The sequence below is a fragment of the Carassius gibelio genome, chromosome A7 (assembly GCF_023724105.1).
Source record: "Carassius gibelio isolate Cgi1373 ecotype wild population from Czech Republic chromosome A7, carGib1.2-hapl.c, whole genome shotgun sequence".
Classification (NCBI taxonomy): domain Eukaryota; kingdom Metazoa; phylum Chordata; class Actinopteri; order Cypriniformes; family Cyprinidae; genus Carassius; species Carassius gibelio.
Window position 1 is genome coordinate 5,768,182 of NC_068377.1, and position 23,380 is coordinate 5,791,561.

A 23,380-nucleotide genomic window follows, 5' to 3' on the forward strand; every position below is an offset into this window, starting at 1 on the left:
AAGACAATTAATTCTCAGTAATATTATCGATTTAACTGCAGTGACACTACTGGATAAGAACAGCATCGAAACTGAATTGAACTGGATAATGCCACAATTATCTTCTGTACAACTGCTTGCTGAATTAAACTCGATTTTTATGAACTTATCATTATTACAAATGAATTGAACTGATATAAACAAAGTTCAATAACACTATTATCTTCTGTAGTTGAATAAAGTTGCTTTGCAGGTGAAATTGTTTAATAATAGATTAATTTTCCAACAGTAACACTGTTGAACAGCTGCTTTAAATCTGTATAGTATAAAGCATTTTATAATATGACTTCCCATCATTTTACTATCCTCACCATTTACCATGAAACCATGATGGCTCACGTGCAGATCATAATGGTAGAGGATGCATCCACGGCTGTTCAGTTTCTACTACACTATGCATCTAGTCTAAATACAAGACTTGAATAGACAGAACAATGATTCAGAAGCAACCATAACAAAACCTAGTTAACATCCAGCAATAACCATAATACTCTCATGAATCAGAGGGAATGATTTGCATCCACTTTCAGCTTTTATCCCACCCAACACATAGAACTGATCAATTGTATTTATGCTTTCCTTGCTATTTCTACCTCTTGTGTGTATAAGTTCTCCTAATTTATGGGATTTGTTGTTGTGTCTGTTTAAATGAATTACTTTAATAGGACTGATGAAACTGTGGAATAAATGTGGCATGATAAACACGAGGACACCTGCGTGCACAGGACGTGTGGTCACCCAAGTCGTACATAATTAAATCAGAAAGAAATCTCCTCCATGTGAGAAATACTGTGCAACATGAACAGGTGAAAATAATAGCAACCGCAAACCATTCTCTACTTATTTATTTATTCAACACAATGAAATAGCGCTTCCTGATCAGTTGAACCAAATCAACAGCGGCTTGTTGTGTGAGTTTCAACCATTTGATTTTGAGTAATAAAATGCATTTTCAGATATGCATCAAAAAATGTATAGTATTTATAAAACTGATTATTTTTCCATGCTAATTTTCATTCTATGTCAAAAACACTTGACGTAAAGATAAGGGAGAAACAATTTGGCAGTTTGACATCTGATACAACGACATTTGATATGTGTGTGCAGAATTATTAATGAAATTAATTGAAAACCTGTTCTGGCGGAGGACTACAAAGCCAGAGTTTTTCATTATGTATTATGTTGCAACCTCTTGGCAGGTGTGCAACAATACAGACACTCTCTCTTCTGTCTCTCTGAGGTGGCTGAAAGTGGCTGCAAATCAACTTTTCATGTAGAGTACAATGGGTTTGAAGACCGCTGATGATACACTAGGCATCTTTTTGAGCAATTTTACTGGGCAACTTTTTTGGAGTGATGTTTTGGGCCCTTTCCCATTGAGAATGGGTAACAAATGTGTACCTGGATACCTCGGTCGTGGGCTTTATGTCTCAACGCACTATTGCCCAAAGTTGCACAGTGTATCATCAGCCTCACATCAACTTTGATAGGAATTTGGGAACATTAACATGGAAAAATGCAGGTCAGACAAACACAACAGAGTCAAAATATTCATATCCATCAGATGATAAAAGGAGATAGATAACAGAAAGTAAATTCAACTTTGGTCAATCTGTGTCAGAGGTACAAGACCCGCTTTGATTCATTAGTCTGACCGTACTGTACTCTTTACTCGGCAGTTGGCCAACTTAACACAGCAACCTGAGTGTGTTGTGTTATACTGAGCCCTCAGAGCTTTCACTATTGATAGAAACTGTAACACAAGCCAACAGGGGCCCCGAGTGGCCAAACTAAAATGTAATCTGAATTCTCCAATGGGAGGACACACATTCCTGCAGGCAAGCAGTGAGAGAATCACACTTTTTTTGATTTAGGCAGCAGAATACTTGCAGTTGATGCCATCTCAGAGGAAAAATTAATAATTCAATTCAATGTGACTGATTTTTTTTTTTTTTAAATAATAGTACCAAGATCATGATTTGGGTGATCCTGACTCAATATTAGAGAGACGTGTGGTCACCTTAGAGCAGTGGTTCCCAACATTTTTCCTTGGGGCCCCCCCATGTATATATTTAATAATCCGTGACCCCCCCCCCCCCCATATATACATATATATATATATATATATATATATATATATATATATATATATTAGTGCTGGGAAAAAATTAATCGTATCCAAAATAAGTTTGTGTTTGCATAACATATATGTGTACTGTGTATAATTATTTTGTATATATAAATACACACATATGCATGTATATATTTAATATTTTTATTTATTTATATATAAATTATTTATATTTATATATAATATAAATTATGTATAAGTGTATATACATGCAAAAAAATTAAATTAAATTAATACATGCATATATATATATATATATATATATATATATATATATATATAAAATAATTATTATACACAGTTCACACACATATATTATGCAAACACAAATTATTTTGAGTAATTCTGGAGCTATAATTGATTCTTCTTATGAGCATATAAAACAAAACAGCTTCTTGGAAAAAATGAAATATTGTAGTAGTTATAAACCAAAGTTTATTTTATTTCAGATTAACATTTGAGGGCAGCAACTGTATTCATAATGTCAACATAAAACCGACGTAATGTTACTTGAAGGCATTTTAGCCTACTATTCCTGCCAAACTTTCATGGTTGCAGTTAGTGTTACTACAGTAAATCCATGGTGAATGTTGCAGATCTGGACACTGGATAGTTCATTCATGGACCCCAGGTTGGGAACCAATGCTTTAAAGAGCCTCAAAATATCAATTTCGATGAACAGATAATTATCAAGAATATTTTGTTAAAACACATGGGGAAACTGAATTAAAAACAATAATTTTAAATTATAATTAAAAAATTGTTTAATGGCCTATTATTTTCCAGAAGTATATATAAAAAAACACACATGAAAGATGATCTTAAGAATGGAACAATACTTTGCTTTTATATTTAGCTATCTTTCAGTGTAAAAGAGAAGATAATAAAAGGTAATAAAATGCTAGGGTTGGAGAAAAGACGATGGTGAACCCAAAATATTTGCACTCAACACAGCAGGAAGACAATGTTTGAATGGACAAGAATGTGTCAAAAAAAGAGTCGTCCTTCACAAAACAAAATAGTAGATACAAAACAATGTAAAAAAAATTTAATAAATAAACAATGAAATAAAAAATAAAAACCAAAAAAAAAACAAATAAAAAAAACCCCCCAGAAAACAACAAGCAAACAAAGAAAAACAAATGCCAAACAAATAGCAAATACCAGAGCACAAGTCTGATTGCTAAGAACATATTCACAAATAAACAACAAAACATATACACAAATAAAATATTAATTAAACTGGAAGAAAAAATAGCCAGAAGAAGCAAGTCCAATTTGCAGTGAAACCTAAAATCCCACAATGAAATTCATTTAAGCTGGAAAATACGTCACCTTCCTTCAGCTGCAGCCAGCATGTCCTGCCTCGTCAGAGGGATGCATTTGGCTGCAGTTAGGTACAGATGTCCAAAGGCAACAGACTTCTGGCTTACAGAAACTCACCCTAAACCTGGGCACTTTGATAAAGGGGCAGAGTAAAAGAAACTAAAGTGAATTGCATTTTGAATGTACAAGTAGGAACTCAAAAGAAAGGTTCTGAGGAGTGTGTTCACTGTGGACAGTTTCGTTCCTCACTGTTCAATGCAAGTCGGGAAGAACTTCAGTAAATGGCAATTATACATGCATTTCTGAGAATATGTATTGCATATACATTTTTGGAGAATTCATTTTGTTTTTGCATATGTCAACTTTTCTTATTGGATTTTTATACCAAACAGCTTTTCTTATTTAGGTTTTTTTGGAGGGGAAATTTAGGACCTAGTGGCACTGTGCCAGTTATGTTCATTCATAAAGCTAGAACGATGCTGCAGGGCTTAATGGAATTTCATACAGTAAAAATTCATTTTTTAGTGTTTATCATTATTATTATTAAATGTATCACAGTGTGTTAAATACAAAGTAAAATAAAATGTTAATTTAAATGTAATAAAAAAAATTACCATTTGCAAAAAAATAAAAATGTGCTACTCTGATGCCCCAATAAAATGTTTTCTCTGAAATGTTTTTTTATTTTATTTTATTTTTTCATAAAATATATTTTTTTCCTGGTTTTCCTTATTTTATTTTTTTAGCAAGGTCCAGCATTCACAAAAAGAACAACATATATATATATATATATATATATATATAAACAACAAACCAATCTAAATGCATTCAGAACGATTTTCCCAAGTATTATTATTTTAATGTTAACCATCAAAACAGCTATCTGTTCTAAAATGTTTCTGTTTAAATCTTCATGCACAAACCTGGTCTTACTCTATACAATTCATCAGTGCACGCTACTCCAAAGAAAGAAATGTTAGTTGTCTGTAATCTTTTATCAAAGACTTGCTCCACCTCTGAAACGACTTTCCTCTGATGTCACCAAGCCCCTCCCCTCAAACCACCTGTCATATAAAGACCATTTTTCATGAACCAAATTAATTAACCACGGAAAATGTGGTTGCACATTTGTGGCTGCAGGTCTTAGCTCCAGTCTTCAGCATCTGAGAGAAAAGATGGTTTAAAAGACGAATGCAAAGCTTACCTGCGGCGACAGCTGTTGACGGCGGCAGTCCTGCCTCTCCACCACTTTTCTGACTCATAGCGGCTGCGTTCTGCTCTTTAGAAGACGGCAGCTGCAGCTCTTTCGGGAGAAGATCATATACTGATTCTAGAGGGAATCAGACAGAGAAATCCATTACGTCTAAAAAGCAGCAAGTCAAAATAGCCTTGCACAGATTTCTTTGTGGCAACTGATATATGCAGCGAATTTTACAATATCTCATTTCAAGTGGATTATCGCCAGGGCAGGGGTGATAATCAGCACAACATTCATTTCAGTACTTTTCCATGACCATAAAAGTGGTCTACATCTGTCAGTCCAATTCCAGGTATACAGTGTCTCTCTGAACCCCACACGGCCTGGCCATCAACACGGAAAAAGTCCTGACTGCTTATTTCATATCAATAGTAAGTGACAAATACCACTTTTGGCATGCCAGTCGCCACTTGGTGATTGTAGTGGGTTATTTTAACAGAACAAGAACAATGCCTTCAATCATTTCTCCATTCTGATGAGGAATTTGAACTTTGAAACGTAACTTTCGAGGGATTTGAGGAGTTGAGATCTCACTGACCCCAGCAGTTAAGCCATATCAAGCACACAAGAAAAAAAAAGATTTAAATAAATAAATGAAAATAACCATTGCCCATCTGTCCAGAGACAAGCTCCTCAAATCCTTCATTCTGTCCCTTGTCATTCATCACTGGGTCTGAACGAGATTATAATGTTTCAGAACAGACCGTCTCTCACAGATCTGTGGTCTTCCCACAGATTATTTGTCACACCTGCCAAGGGCGGGTAAATGGAGAAAATGTTAGCCTAAGTGAACAGAGATTTTAAAATCCAAAACGTATTTGCATTAACTTTGTAGCTGGACTTTAAATTGGACTTGAACATCTTTTCAGTCATGATTTTTTAGTCCACATTACATTCACACTGTTGTTTTTTAGAAACTTAGTCAGTTTGAGAAATAATAATAATAATATGTGACCCTGGAGCACAAAAGCAGTCTTAAGTCTCTGGAGGTATATTTGTAGCAATAGCCAAAAATACATTGTATTGGTCAAAATTATCGATGTTTCTTTTATGCCAAAAATCATTAGGATATTAAGTAAAGATCATGTTCCATGAAGATATTTAGTAAATTTCCTACCATAAATATATAAAAACTGAATTTTTGATTAGTAATATGCATTGCTAAGAATTAATTTTTACAACTTCAAAGGTGATTTTCTCAATATTTAGATTTTTTTTGCACCCTCATATTCCAAAAGTGATTATTATTACATTTTTGAATCGTATTTAAAAAAATTATATTTGATCATTATAATACTAATTCTATTTTACATTACAAGTTATAGTGCTTCACTTTCAAATGTTAAACCTTCAAGCATTTCTAAAGAGGGAGACCTTTAGACACACTTTGGGGGACGACAATCAACAAATGGTTTGACTTCTAGCAGTCTCTGCACATACAGTAGATGGAAAAATGAAATGAACATACTTTCCAGATCCAAATATGTTTGCATATGTTCACACTCTTTCTATATGCATGTATAATATAAAGACGAGTTTAAGCAGTACTACACAAAATAAAGTGTGGAAAGCACTGGTGTGTTTAGAGGCCTCTTAAATTCTGAGAACAAATTCATCTCTTATATGGCCTGAAATAGATGCAAACATGGGGGCAGGCAAAGGCAAATTCTCGGTATGGCCGTGAACACAGTTTACAGAGACAGGGATCAACAGACACTCTCTGTTTCAATCTCAAAAAAGCCAAGCAAAGTGGATTTTAAAGGCCTTGAGACCAAAAACATCACAGTTCTTGCGCAACCACCATTACATTTTCCAAATATCATTGTCTGGACTTTAATGAAACGCTAATGTGCCTTGACACTACCTTTTTATAATTCACAGCTTGTTTTATAAATGCCAGTACCATAGTACTTCGCCATACATTTCTGATACACACCTGTATCATTCTATTTGATATAGGCTTATTTCGTTTCTGGAGCTACACCATGACAACTCAATGGATTTGATAGGAAAGGCGTAGTCATATTTTCCTGACCTGTCATGGCTTGTTGCTTACAAAAGAACAACTTGCAGATCTATAGTATTGTATGCTATATTCGCTTCTGAATCCTCAACTCTCAGCTGTGCTTGCTTTTACTCATATCTATTGAGTAATTGAATATGGTACCTATTAAAATCAATAGGTTTTTCTATTGCAAAAAACAACAACACATTAATTACTTATAAGGCATGAGAGTAGCTACTCAAATCCTGCTGTTTGCCTGCATAATAATTTCTAATTTCTGTCCTAGGCTGCACATGCAGGAACATGTGCAGTGTGCACAGGGCCCTTCAAGTAAACAGATTGCCAACCACATAGACAGAAAATATGTGCTGTGCACCAAGACTGCGGCTGCAGAATCAGTACCTGGACTGTTTCTAAGTGTTTCCACTCATTTTTAAGAGAGAAAATTCCTATTTTGCTGCATAGTTTCTTCCCACACAAACAGGACACAGTGGTTGCCGTTCATGTCCCAAAACACAGTTTTTCTTTCACTGGGGAAAAGAAAAACAAAGAGCAATATCATTAACTTGGTCAACATTATGATTTCATTGCTTCTACAAAGCAATTTCTCACTTTCCAGCTCCTTTCTTGCTAAGACTAGATCCGATGCCAAAACACACTTGCACTGAATTAAAGGGAAAGTTCAGTCATTTACTCTTCCTTTTGTTGTTTTCAACCCAGTATATTTGCTTTTTTTCGCGTAACACAACAGAATAAATTTAGCAGAATCTCCATGTGGCTCTGTTCATGCCATTTTTGGGTGAAATGTCCCTGTGATTCATTTCATGTTGCTGTAAGCGCTATAATATATAGCCAACCATCTTCTCTAACTTGAATTGACAAGTGCAAATAGATCAGCTGCTGTAAACACAATAGAAAATATTTTCCACCAAAATAAAATCACTGTCAAATAAAATGTTTTGTCAAAGATACAATTTTTGCAGTTTTAAATATTATAATAGTTTCTTATTTTGTTTAATATGTGCATCGTTTTATCATTATTAGCACACACACTCTTTCTCTCTAGAGGACACAACTGCACACACTTCGTGCATGCACGCGCATCAAGTTACAGGTTTGAGAAAACCTGGTACAGTGACGTTTGAAAATTTTTTTTACCAACTTGGTACCGAAATACCGAGTCTTTGACAACACTAATTGAAATAGTACACTTACTAAGTTTACTACAAGTACGCATTGATATTAGTATGCTTACTACATAAAGTACAGTATACTTAAAAATATACTTGAACATTACTTAAGTATACTTCTTTTTCGTAAGAGAAGACTAGAATGATTAAATGTGTTCTTACTGGATTCAGTGCATCTTGAATTTATATTTTTGGTCTGATCTGGCAGCTTCGAGTAGGGCCTCCTCATTAATTATGAGACATTACATAATTATGTCAGTAGAACTCCTGGTGTAACATGGAGTCAGAGACGTTCGGATCCATATGCAGGGGTTTAATATAAAGAATGGTCAGACAGGCAGTAATCAGAGCACATCGTCAAGTATGTGAGGGATATCCAGAATCAGTAACAGTAACAAGTAGAGGTCGGGGCAGGCAGCAGAGAATCTCAGTCGGTATAAACAATCCAAGATCAAGACCAAGGACTACTTTGAGGATGTTTTTCTTACCTTTCTGGACATGTACAGTAGAGAGCTCTCGGACTAAATCTAAAATATCTTCAACTGGGATCTGAAGATGAACGGAGGTCTTACGGGTTTGGAAACGACATGAGGGTGAGTTATTAATAACATTATTTAGATTTTTGGGTGAACTAACTCTTTAAGTCATTTGTGGATTAATGTTTATTGGAGACGCGAACCGTTTCAAGCGTTTTAGTTCGATTTGGTGAACTGGTTCAAGAAGATCCGTTTACATCGAGTGATTCTTTCGCGAACCAGATATGACTAAACTGCAGTGAACGTGCTCACAACAGACCCGGAAGAGAAGACAATGCTGAATAAACTCGTAGTTTTTGCTATTTTTGGACAAAAATTTATTTTCGATGCTTCAACAAATTCTAAATGACCCTCTGATGTCACATTGACTACTTTTATGATGTTTTTCTTAGCTTTCTGGACATGGACAGTATACCGTACACACAGCTTCAATGGAGGGACTGAGAGCTCTCGGACTAAATATAAAATATCTTAAACTGTGATGAAACGGAGGTCTTACGGGTTTGGAACGACAAGAGGGTGAGTCATTAATGACATAATTTGAATATTTGGGTGAACTAACACTAAGGATAAAAAAAACATTCTTACCCACAGAAGTCTTTCCGAAAAATCCCCAAAGTCTCGTTTGCTTCATTTTTCTTTATTTTTTTCCTTCCTGCTCGCTGACTGTCTCAGTTAACTCGCACTCTTGCGGTTAACTTTGCTAGCTCCTCCCCTACCTGCTGCATATTCAACAGAGAGGAAGAAACAGAGTAGCCCATTGGCTACCGACAGCAAAAAAAATTATTCTAAAGACTAGATTATTTTTAAGGTCTATTTTTACAGGCTGTATGCAGTATATGCAAAGCCGAAGCACAATGAAATAAAGTAACTTATGATTTTGGGGGTTTATTGTCCAGTTTCATATTTGTTCAGTGACAGTCATTACATTTGGGCCTTGACTCAAAACATGCAAAATCGGCTGGAGCCGCCCCTGATCATTATAATTTTTTATTTGCATATTAATTATTATTAAATTTTTTTTTACTTAGTTATTGATATATAAATCACAAACTTGTTGGCAAAATTTTGCAAATTGTTTGAATCTCAATCACATATTTCTTTTTTTTTTTTAGCTTTATTTTGTTCATCTTAGGTCACACAGAAGATAAAAATAATGTGAATATATAATATAAATAATATAGATACAGTATATATACACATACAACCTACATACAACATACAACCATACATTAATTCAAATTATGAAAAATGAAAACACGAGGCTCGCATAATTATACACAAAAAAAAAAAAAAAAAAAACATAAAATAGTGGGAAATTTATTAATTAATAAGATATTTGTCTCCTTAAAATATTCCAGAAAATGACTCCACACTTTCATAAAAAGTTTTGGATTTTGTTTTATTGTGAATCAAACTTTCCCATCTTGAGAGCATATATATATAAACAAATATCAAAAACACATTGGTGCAAGGAAGGGGAGCAGCTGACTTCCAATTCATAAGAATAAGTCACCTAGCACACTGTAAAAACCATGGTCTCTAACCATAACACCAAGATATTCAAACTGGTCATGAAAGGGGAAAAGTAAAGTAAAGAAATGAAAAAGAAAACACATTATGCAAGTTATCCAGATCCTTCATTCACACTTTCATTCACTACTGCAGATTCTTGGCACTTGCTCTGATTAGCCCTGGGTTACGCATGAATGCCAGTGTTTTTGGCTGCTGGACCCTAAAGCCCCCCTGTGACCCCCCTCTACCTTCAGCCCCTCGGGTTTTTCCTCTTGTACGTTTTTGGCTTTATCTCCTTGCTTTATTTAACTAGCTAAACAGGTTTTGTGAAGTGGCTTTGAGGATTGGCAAGCAGTAATGTGAATTGTCAAATCACAAATAAAACATAGGTGGGAACCAGATGATGCATTTGATGATGACGCTATATACATACATATATATACATACATATATACATATATACATATATATATATATATATATATATATATATATATATATAGGATGAGCTCAGGAATATTAATTAGCACACAATGACATTGCTCAGTATCCAGTCACCTTACCTAAAGGGTAAATCCAGGGGAACTAATCCTTAACTAACATCAAGGACAAAACTTGAATTGATAGACTCTTTGACGAATTGGTTTTGTTACAATTTGCATAAAAGTGTTTGCTAAATGCATAAATGTAAATAATATAATAATATCTGATATTTATATAAAGGAAAACAAAACTGAAATTCAAACTTGCACAATTATTGACTACATTAATGTAAGGTGCTCTTGAAATCGGTGTATTCTGACAATTCTTTTCAGGACCAGAATCAGAAATGTGCTTTTAATGCAAGCCAACAGAGGTGAGCAATGTTTTTTAATATCTTAAATGGGATGTGGACTAAAAGTGTTCCTGGCGCCGCTGATACAGACAGTGCCTTTGAAGGTTTACAAGGCGAAAGGCTCCATTCAAAGGACAAGAGGGATTTAAGCTGGGAATCATTTATAACACTCTACAAATGTTTATTACCTATTCTACCCTGCTGTCGACTGCACCATAGCAACCAGGAGCAAAGCGCAGCCTTCATCTCCATGTATTCTGAGCATTAAGTATCTGCTAAAGGCAAATTTAAAAGGGTGCTGCTCTATATGAGGGGAAAAAAACTAAATAACAGTTGCTGCCCTAAAGCTAGTACTACCAAACCAGACACAGAGAGAGATAATCTTTTACATATTCTGCAGATAAGATGTAGTAAACGGTCTTAAAAGTACATATTTTTCATTTGGATGTAAAAGAAACCAGTGCTTAAAGGAATAGTTCACCCAAAAATTAAAATTTGCTTCAAATTTAGCCCAGCTTCAGGTCATTCGAGATGTATATGAGTTTGTTTCATCCTCGGAACAGATTTGGTGAAATTTAGTATCAAATCACTTGCTCGCCAATGGATCCTCTGCAGTGAATGGGTGCCGTCAGAATGAGAGTCTAAACAGTTGATAAAAAAATCACAATAATCCACAGCGCTCCAGTCCATCAGTTAATGTCTTGGGAAGTGAAAACCTGTGCGTTTGTAAGAAACAAATCTATCATTAAGATTAGACGTATTTAACGTCAAACCACTGGGTCCTGCGACAAAAATTAATGAGCAAAACAACATCCGAGAAGGTCTTGATTATGGAGATCATAAAATATAAATAGAATGAGATCCACAAACACATCTTAAGAGTTTCATAAACATTAAATAAATTCACAAATAAATAAAATGAGATTTGCATTCATTCTGGATCTTGTCTTGTACATTTGTAGATCGATGCATGCATTTGTTAGGGCTGCACAATTAATCGAATTTCTAATCGCGATTACAATTATGATGCCACAATTATGTAATCATTCAAAAGAAAGTGAAAGTGAAAGTGAAGTGACATTCAGCCAATTATGGTGACCCATACTCAGAATTTGTGCTGTGCATTTAACCCATCCACACACACAGAGAAGTGAACACACACACACACACACTGTGAACACACACCAGGAGCAGTGGGCAGCCATTTATGCTGCGGCGCCCGGGGGGCAGTTGGGGGTTCGATGCCTTGCTCAAGGGCACCTAAGTCATGGTATTGAAGGTGGAGAGAGAACTGTACATGCACTACCCCCACCCACAATTCCGTCCGGCCCGAGACTCAAACTCACAACCCTTCGATTGGGAGTCTGACTCTCTAACCATTAGGCCACGACTTCCCACAAAAGCAGCAATTAATCATTCAGAGTCCAGTGCACTTATGTTGTTGTGATTGCTTAAGATGTATTTTTTTCTTTCTACGTGTTCATTTTTTTTTTCACATAATTTTAGTTTTAGTATAACATTATAATACCATTCATATTTTCCTTTTTTATAATTTAAAGAAGAAACCAATCTGATGTATGTATGACATTTGTGTCTGCATTTGTGGATCGTAGCGTAGTGCACATTTTTGGATTCTGAATAATTTTTAGTGATTGAAAAACGTGATTGGTAATAACAAGAACAGGATTGGTCAACGAAGCGTGGCTGTTATCTGATTGGATTGAGCGGACGGTGGGTGGAGTCCACAAATTTGTGGATTGTCACGACTTGACGCTAGAAATGTTTCAAAATCCACTAATGCACAGCAAGCTATTCACAAATGCACAGGACGAGATTCAACAGCCTATATTGGCAAAGTTATTAAAGTCAAACGAAAACAAATGTCACATTATTTGCCTCCGTCCCTCGAGGGCAATAGATAATGAGAACATCCAAGAGCGACAAAATACATGGACAAAAAAAAGCCAGAAGAACATGATCAAAGCAGCTACATTACTATAGCTTCAATAGCTCTGGGTTAAACAATGGCTTAACCTTGAGGTAGACATTAAGGGGGACTTTACAGACCAGCCTGGGACAGGGTGGAGGAACTAAGGAGGATGTTTGTTTCATTCTACGTGCCACCTCATGCTTCCTATTACATGTAGGCTTATGTATTAAAAGGTTCCATGGATGTTAAAGGCTCTTCGTGGAACCATCCATGCCAATAAATAGCCTTATACTGTATTTTTCAGTTGTGTTTTAGATCCGAGGGACGTTGCCAGAAGAGTTAATTGAATGTGGGAATGAAATTTGTTTTCAATAGCCTCTTTCCTAATTGTGTGGCCAGATAAACCAAACTCTGCTGTTAAACAAAACAAAATTCAGCTTTCTACAGACCCAGAGACTAGAGGGATGGAAAAAATAATGCCACCTCCTATCATTAGAAGTTGGCGATATTTACTATGTTTCCAGTTTTTGTATGTTGCTGTCTATATTGGCCAAGACTCATATCTGGCAAAAAATAAATAAATAAATAAAAATAAAAACCTAACCATATACATTTAAGTTCTAGTAACATGCAATTAAATATCTGAAATCATTCAATTCAGCTCACATTTAAGTATATTATTTCCTTAATAAATACTCTTTTTAGAAGTCTTTTTTTTCCCACAGGGTTATACTATCTGAGCATGACCTTTGACCTCGAGGCTTAGAAACTCGGGTACACTGTACTGTATTAATGATGAAAATAATGCAAACACTAGCTGCTCTATATTTAAAGCAGTATATTTGTTTAAGAACCTAAGGGGAAGTACATACACCTCAACATGAAGTGTGAATTCACCTGAGGTGACGTTCGTGAGAAGCCCGCACTAGCTCTCAGCTGGATCTCAGGAGAGCATTTTTAGCACAGAAACAAGTCTGTGTCGGCTGTGTTTACCAGCAGCTTCACAGGGCGGTGGAGAGGGGAAGAAACAGACACTGGGCTCAGATGAAAGCAGCGCCTCGGCGCAGTGAGGAATTCATGCTGTTTACACAAGCATGGCCACTGCACTGACACAAACACAAAGCCATCCAACCCTCGCTGAAAGAGTGACACTCCGCATATAAATCACATTATGTAACACATCCACATTTGCAAAGCAATAGAGAAACCCTTCTAAGAGATGCACATTAACATCCATTACCAAATACTAAGATGCAACCATTCACATCGATTCTCCAAATATGCTAAAACTAGGGTTTCGCATTCCAAAACACTTATTTTCCACCCTTAAAGACCCCCAGATATGCATTGCGCACTCAGATTTTTGGACCCCACTGTTTCAACACGTCAACTGAGAGAGTCCTCAGCTCTGTGCATTTGCCCTTCGGACTCATTCAGACTAAATCCACACCTTGAGAACTTTAATAACATAAGTGGATTCGGCTGGCAATCTAATTAAGGCTGTAGAGTGTCTGCTGATTCATTAGACATGGACAAGGAGAACTCGTCTATTATCACAGCAATGCACCTGCATGGGCAAAGAGTCGAGGTTATCAGAAAAATGAAATATCTCACAGTTTCAAAATAATAAACAGACACTGGTTTGATACGTTAAAGGGAACTGAAAGTCCACAACCACAAAAAAGACCTAAATTAATAATTAGTGTTGATAAAAGCATAAACACTCAATTATTAAACCGACTAATACAAATAAATTAATGTATAGAGTTAAAATTTATTTAATTTAAATAAAATCAAAGAAAAACAACATGTTGGGAATATTAAAGCAACACTGTAGATTTTGGCGCTCTAGCGGTTAATATACACAACTGCACGCATCCCGCGGAAGAACATTTTAACCGGATCTACTTCTCTAAGTTTATGGCTATGGCGAATCACGCAGGTGTGTGTTACTCCGCAGCGGTGACGACCCGAACTATAGTTAGAACATAAACACTTAATAGAAATGTACCGTAGTGATTTGGGAAAAGACAAAAAGGTGGTTTGGTAGATGAATTTATGATTTACTCACTCATTATATACATTTTGCATATTTTAAACACAGAAAAAGTAACTTAGTGTTGCTTTACAGGTTATTTTTACACTACATTTTTTTTTTTATAGTCTTCAAATGTAATGATGTATTTCACCCTGCTTCACTTTGACAAAAACTTTTTTCATTGGCTTTTGGATTATTTCAGAAAATAAACTCCAACATTATGCTTATGCCAACATTGTACATTTATGATTCTTACATGTTTTGTTCTATCAGAAATACTCCTCAAAAAGGAACATAGGCTTTATAGATTCTGAAGCCTGAATGCAATCGCCAGAAGTAAAAAGCTAAGAGTAGCCTATCAACAAACTAAACCACAGTCACATGCCTTCAACATAACCACCATTAAGCTTTACTCTTTCTGTCTTTATATAAAAACATTTTCCTCTGAAGTTTGAGCTAGAATAGTTTGCAAGAGCACGAATGTAAACACAATGAGACTGTGAAAGCAGACTAGTGAGTAGATGAGATTATCTGTTCAACATGAAGACATTTAATGGCCCCAACAACATCTCTAAACAAATATTGTTAAAATACATGAACTAAAACGGGGGTTTACCGTTTTTCTGATGTATTTTATTTCACTGAATAAGGTGAAAATATCTTGAGCTCAACTTTTAACCAAAAACCAACTGACGCAGGATGCTGGAATCAGAAGTGCTAAAATGCTAACTTGTTTCTGTATATCAGCCTACAAAAATGCACGTTACCAATGTCATGTTACTCGGCGGCCATCTTTGAAATGCCTCTCGGGCATCCAAGTGCAGCTCCTATCTCTTTGAAAGTGGGAAACATCAAATTCTCCAAAACTGTTCACTAAGCTTACGATTAAATTTCATATTTGAAATCACCAAAGAAGTCTGACAACAACTCTCATAAATGTTGTTACTTTTGCTCAAATAGCATTATAAAAAGATAATTTTTCAGGCTAGATCAGCCAGTGCGCCATATTGAGCTTTGCACTTTCCCCAATCAAAACTATACGACTGACATGTCTTGGGTATTCTAGAGTCTTTGACGATACTTGCATCACTTGTTTTTTGTTTTTTGTTTTTTTTTGAGAGAGAGAATGGTGCACCACCTGTAGATCAGTGTTCAAAAGGATTGAAGTCTGGACTCTACATCTCATGTTTTAATCATTTTAATATTTTTTCCCAAGTTTGTCTAGTGTCAGGAGTGTGCTGGAATCAGAACAAGATACAGAGGTGAGTCACTGAGCAGGAATGAAAACACAGGAAACTGAAATTACGCAACCGCTCTGCCCACCTCTCTTCAACCCCAGACACCGTCACAACTGTGACTGGAGATAAAATCATGGATTATGTGTCGGTGACAAGCTTTTGAACTTTGAACTTTGAGTTGTGTGACGCATGGTGTGTGTGGCTTAAGTGAAAACCCTTTTAAAGCACAACCACTCTCCCAAATCTGGATCCAGCTGTAGGCTGCCAGACCCTACAGTCCAACGGGAAACACGTCGCCCAAGTGATGGATGAAACGCTTCTGGGTTTAACATGAAAGTCGATTCCGTAACCTGAGTGTTTCTCATCAGCCAATGGAAATCCTACTCCTTGGATCTTTGATTAACTTCCTGCATATTTAACACATGGTCTGTGGCCTCATAATGTTTCTTGGTTTAGGGCAACGTAGACAAGAGATCAGAGTTCAAGAGTTTCAGGCACTTTCCATATACGCCTGATACAAACTTTTTCACACATCAAATCAGCCAAATTTAAGGAAAAAGAAGTCACATATTATTCAAATGTCAGGTTTGTTAAACATGCTATACGTTTTCACAGTATTTCACTGAAATGTCAGAAGAAAGTGTCACAATTTAGTTTTTCACCGTATTATGAGTTCAATCCCAAGAATTTGGGGTGGTGTTGGCGCAGTGGATAAGACACATGCCTTTGGTGTGAGAGACCTGGGTTCGAATCCACTGTGAGACACCAATGTGTCCCTGAGCAAGACACTTAAACCCTAGTTGCTCCTGAGGCGTGCGAACTCTGACATATATAGCAATTGTAAGTCGCTTTGGATAAAAGTGTCAGCTACATGAATAAATGTAAATCTCTCCAAATTTAAGTTTTTAGAAATATACATTAGTGGTGTGATTAATGTGATGTTTTTATCAGCTGTTTGGACTCACATTCTGATGGCACCCATTCACTCCTTTGGTGAGCAAGTGATGCAATGCTACATTTCTCCAAATCTGTTCTAATGAACAATCAAACTCTTCATCTTGGATGGGCTGAGCGAGAATACATTTTCAGCATATTTCCATTTCTGGATGAACTATTCCTAAAACGTGTGCTCACTTTTCGTTTTTAACTTTAAACAAAGCCTACAAATCTAGTAAGAATTAAACCAGTTTCTTAACAGGTAAGCTCATTTTAGCACACACAATGACCAATTTAGACTGGTAGCACTTGATGTTGACTGGTACATTTCAGCAAACTGTGAGTTAGGGCCAAACCGCTCGGGCCTGATTTTGTTCTGCATGGGACTTCATACTTTGTTTGTTCAGAAAACATGGACTGGGTCTGGAGAGTATAATCATGAAAAATAAATAACCAACAAAAGCAAATATTAGAAGGCAAGCTCTGTCTCAAAACCTGCTCTCTTCTGTCTATACAGACAGCAACTGAAACAGAACTCTATAAGTGACTAAACTGGAAAAAAGCTCTGACATGAAGCACAAGAGAGACATTTGATCAACAACTGATTCCAGTAACATTCAGTATTAAGTTAACAACGTGATTTCTAATAAGAAAATAAATACATTGAACATGCAAATACTGGGTCAATTATAATTCAGTTTACTTCTACAATACGGGATTTTCTAGCATGGTATTTATGTGTTCTTTTCCGGTCTCTAAACACTCTTAAATCAACATACACTTACCCCATTGACAGGTTTTTTAAAGCATAAATTCACTTAAATTTCATCAATTTTTCAGAAATCCAGACACAACACACTTTTGGATTGCAAGTTAATATATATGATGCTTTAAGACTATTTGTACTGAACAAATAAATAAATACTGTAGCATTACTGTAGTAAGAATAACTCATTTTTACTGACACTTTAGACTTATGTTGACAAAGAAACCGAAGCATATTTGCCATTACAAACATACGGTATCTACTCCAACTGAAATGATTGAAGAATTAATCAAATTCCTAAAAAAATTGAGTGAGGCCTATGTGAGATCTGTGGCATGTATGTAGGGAACGTAGTGAATGAAAACAGGATTTGCCTCAATAGAAGGCAGTGATCAGCTGCATGGAAATAATTAGACTCTTGGCTGGAAATCAATTTCACATCACACAGCCACTCAAGCTTTGTTTTCAAAGCAGTGCCCCGTCCGCTCACATACCAAACAACAGCTCGCTAAAAATAAATTCCCGAGCCACATCTCCAGGGCGTTTTGCCATCCTTCTGGGAATGCGCAGCCATATGCTTAGCCCCATCTCATCCTCACTCGCCGTCCCCCAAGAGCTCATTAGCCAGATCCACGCAGCAGGGACGCGGAAGGGGAAACTACAATGTGAAAAGGTCAACTGCAGATGTCAGAGAGAGACAAGAACACTGAAAGAGCGAGCATAGATAAATGAGCGAACAAAACTGTCCCGATCTTTGAGAAAAGACCTAATCTACCCACTTATTTAAATAAGCCTATTATGCAGATCGCCTGTTTCCCAAAGCCCCCTTCCACTTATTCAACTCTCAAGCCAATACTGCTTTACTTCATTTCTAATGCTTGAACACTCCACAAGCAATTCCATGACCTTATAATAACTGATACTTCATTACATATTTGGAATAACTGATGTCACACTACAAGACTATTAAAAAATGGAACCTAGAAATATCATAAAATAAAAAAAACTGTGATATAGACCTATTATATATTTGTCATATAAAAACTAAAACACATATAATAACTAATCAGATTCAGAAGAATTTTATGTTCTTAATGTATAAATTTAAATACAACTTAAATCTCAATTATTATTTTTTTCATTATACAGTAGTCTAATGGCTGGGTTACTTTCAGTAACTAAACAACAACAACAAAAAATTATAAAATGCAATAAAATAAACAATAGCTGAAATAAAATATAAAAAATTTAACTTACCTTATTTCATTTCAACTAGTTGCCAAAGCAACATTTTAAGTTGAATTTATAAGATAACTCAAACTAAATAAACTAAAACTCAAAAGTTAACATTTAAAATTTAATAAAAACTATACAGATATCTTATTTAAAAAACTAATTAAAAATGTAAAAAATTAAAATGAAATCAGAAAATGTAAAAATCAAATCAAAGTCAAAATATACACAAAAACTAAAATAGTATATATATATATATATATATATATATATATATATATATATATATATATATATATATATATATATTAAATATATGTTAAATATATTTTATATATATATATATATATATATATATATATATATATTTTTTTTTTTTTTTTTTTTTTTTTTTTTTACAAACTTTCACCTAAAATAAAATAAAATGAATATCTATAAACTATTCAAATAAATATTGTCCCTCTGCTTTCTTTGCTAAATGAGCAGCTTCCACTTAAGGACCATCACACTCTTCTTAGTCATCATCTCATTCGCCAAGCATTCGAATAATGTATCTTTTTAATTGTGAGTGTAGTTGCATCTGTTCAAAGGTGCATTTTTATTCATTAACTTGGGTTAAGCTAATTTTACTTTGTTGGATCAGCAGCTATGCTAATGATGTCTGTATTTTGTTTCTATGTTTTACATCCCGTGGTAACTAGGATTTAAACAAGCTCCAGTCTGGATCCAGAACACCTGAGAAGAGATGATGCTGACCCTCAGAGGACCTCAGATGATGCTAACCCTGAATCAACAAACAGAACTAACAATTATTCCTAAATGTGTGACTGAATCATATAATAACTTAATTAATAATATTGATAGTTCATCGTCTAGCTGACTACGTCTTGTATTATTATTATTATTTTTATTTTTTCTAAAATCCTGTCAAATGTGCACAAACTACTAGCTACTACTAAATATTGTAGAAACATAATTTTCTGTAAAGTTGCTTTGTAACGATTTATTTTGTAAAAAGCGCTATACAAATAAACTTGAATTGAATTGAATTGAATTTAAAAGTGAAATAAATAGTGAAAGGAAACTGTTTGACAGCTATTCTTATCATATTACCCTGGTTTTTAACCCTGTTCTGTGTGACCTTGAGCTCACCTCTGATATCTGGCCAGAGGAAGTGGATATGGAGGTTGTTTATTGAACACTCTAGGCCAGAGGTCTCAGGTCTCCAACCACATTCAGGCTAAAGACCTTTTTTTTTTTTTGCTCTAGAGACGCAACAGGTGTTACATATAAAATGGAGCGCAGCTGTGTTTACATTTTTGTCATGATGCTTAGAAGGCCATTCGTCATTATTGATGTACAGAGTCATATGCTTTACATATTCACATTATCATTGGACTAAATCCATTTTATTGACAATGGAGCTGAACTTGAGCTTTTTTTGCTAAAGAAACGCTGACTTTCTGCAGAATAAAGATTTTCTTTTATTGTATAACTGCAGGAATAGTTAATTAAGGACAACTAAGACCAAGTTGAGCTGAAAACAAATGGTCAAGAAAGGCTAAATACTCATTCAGCACATTGACCAAGAAACAACAACAACAACAACAGCGGCGGCCAGCAGACTATTCCCAAGAACTGCAAATGAGATTAGGCTGTGTCTTATGCAATGTGTGACTGAAGCCCAGATTCAGGATACTACACTATACCTAGGCAATAACACTCGCCATTGACCAAAACATCTAATAAGATGAGAATCCACATCAGATCACTGCACAAATTAAAATCTAAGACCGTGGCCTCACTGTAAGGCTGACATGTCTAATACAAACACACAAAGAACATCTAATGCGCAGGAAATTAAACATGCACCAACAGAGGATCTCAGAGAGAGGGGTGTATTTCACGAGAAAGCTGCCCATAATAACTCTCTAAGTATGAGAACAATGTCTGAGCCACCGCAGCGAGGGCTTCAGCGGGAATCTGAGCTACTCAGTTTGTGTTCATAGAGAGTGAGTGCTGCTTTAAATATTGTTCAGAGTTGGTTTTGTTAGCTACAACTATTAAAACTCATTTATGTTCACTGAAATGAAGCTGAAATAAACAAATATTAGACGAAGCGCTTAAAAAATTCAAAAGGTCATAAAATTTTAATATGCAAACATAAAAATAAAAGCCTGAAATATTAAATAAAAATAAAGGTTTAATATTGATACTACAATATTTCATATAATATAATTAATATATATATATATATATATATATATATATATATATATATATATATATATTAATTATATTATATGAAATATTGTAGTATATATATATATATATATATATATACACACACACACACAAACACAAATACTACTAATAAATATATCATATTATATGCATACTAAAAAGAATGGTCCAGACATTAGCATTCACTCAATTAAAAATGAAAGTTTCAAAAGGGGTTTTTCCACAACAATGCCATGGAAAAACAATTTTTGGTTCCCCAAAGAAACTTTTTGTGAACAGTTCTTAAAAGCACTATTTTTTTCTTAGTGTTAAGAACATTTTTAATAATCTAAAGAACCCTTTTCCGCTGTATATATAAAAAAAATTATACTCTGCATTATGAAAATGGAGGTAAGAGGTTTTCATGAAACCATTGATTCCAATGAATACCATTTACATCCACAAGCATTGGCTTCTCTCACACCTTCAGAAATGTCATATTCACTACCTTTATTTAGCTTTCAATCACTGTCTAAATCACTGTGAAACAACAGAAGGTCTCTGATGTCCAAGGTTTCCATAAGGAGAGTTCATTTTCCTATAACCAAAGGAGACACAACATGCACCGAAGCACTGTGTAGGAAACACTGAGGAGAGTCAAACCAAACGAGGATGAAAGTTTGCAAGTTTAAAGCTTCTAGCAGAACAGACTGGTGATGTATTCTACACAATTAGACTTTCTTATTAAAAGTGTTTGGCACACAGCAGATGGGTCCATGTGTTAAAATAATGTCGAACTCCATCAGGAGGTCCATTAGCTATGTCTGAATGTCTAATGAACTTAAACATCAGGCTATTCATTCATTCACTCCATCAGAGATATGTAACGTTATAAACCAAATAAAAAGTGATATGCTGCTGATGTAGTTTACAACTAACGTACACACCCCGCCCCCTCAAACACACACACACACACTCATGTATCACACAAGCTCGTTTATATGGTCACCATTTAAACCATTAGTCACTATGTAAACTAACAACAAAACTGCTTTGACAGTGCAGTGGGGCATTACGCAGACTAAGTGCACGAGCACACACACGGGCTGCGTCACAACTTCTAGCGCGCACTAATTAGTCAGCATATTTGAGTGAACAGACCTGGCGCGCGCGATGCTGTCTATGTAGGCGGCGCCCTAGGTTTTGAAACGCAACCCGCGCGTGCACGGAGCAAATGTACAGTATGAGTAGCGTGGTGGAAAAGTGAGCAGAAAGTGAGTTACCTTTGGAGTAGAGGGACTTGGGCGAATCGAGGTCGATATCCGCGCTAAAGAGCGACGGTAAATCAGAGGGCATCGCAGTGCCTCCGATCCCCAAAGAAATGACACGGACTTGCTCTTCAAGTGCAGCTTCTAACAAACTGACATTGTTTAGTTTGACCAAAACAAGAAATGAAAACAAACGAAAGCCAGGTGCAGAGAAAGCAGACAGTGACACTTCTGGTTCTCATGAATATGGAGTTTGAGTCGCTCCGCGCTCTTCTCGGTGCGTGTAAACACTCCGCAGCAAGCGAGCGCGACTCTGTTTAGTTCTTCTGTTTCCTCTGAGACCACGCCCCCGTCACGCCCCCTCCAACCGTCATCACGCAGGAACGACGCCTTCGAAACGCTGAGGTTAATTGGATTAAATCTTAATGCGACCCAGATCCCTTTACCTGCCTGCACACGTCTTTGGAACAATACGTTCAGTGATATAAGGTGTAAAGAATGTAGGATAAAAATTGTTCAGCCCGAAACAGCTTCTTTTTTTTTCAAAGTTATTCATAATTGTTATCCCAATTTGCAATGTTTAATGACAGTATTTCAATCAAATGCTGAATTTGACATCACTTTAAGGATACAATAACCAAGTTACTTGGTCATTGCTTTGATTGCAAAGTGGTTAGGTTTATATATAAATATAACGGTACATCAGAAAACTCTTACAAGCAACTGAAGCAACTGAATATTTTTATTTATTTATATTTTTCTGAATATAAATAAACTATATATATATATATATATATATATATATATATATATATATATATATATATATATATATATATATATATATATATATATATATATATATATATATATAATGTTTACAATTTTTAATAATTCAGTTGCTCGTTAGAGT

The 23,380-nt window shown here is 35.4% G+C and overlaps 1 protein-coding gene across 5 annotated transcripts in view; it reads right to left on the reverse strand.

The window, feature by feature from the left end:
- The window catches only part of LOC128016496 (nuclear factor of activated T-cells 5), a 38,862-nt gene extending 16,054 nt beyond the window's left edge, over positions 1–22,808 (reverse strand). For 2 of the 5 annotated variants that reach the window (XM_052601025.1, XM_052601024.1), the window contains exons 1-2: positions 22,483–22,808; positions 4,701–4,826 (exon numbers count right to left, since the gene is read on the reverse strand). In XM_052601025.1, the coding sequence (XP_052456985.1) occupies positions 4,701–4,826; positions 22,483–22,555 (199 nt within the window). In that variant the 5' untranslated portion in view covers positions 22,556–22,808. Of the gene's footprint in view, positions 1–3,505; positions 4,561–4,700; positions 4,829–22,482 lie in introns of those variants that run through there. The other 3 variants (XM_052601027.1, XM_052601026.1, XM_052601028.1) reach the window with 3 other exon arrangements.
- Positions 22,809–23,380: the final 572 nt, after the last annotated feature.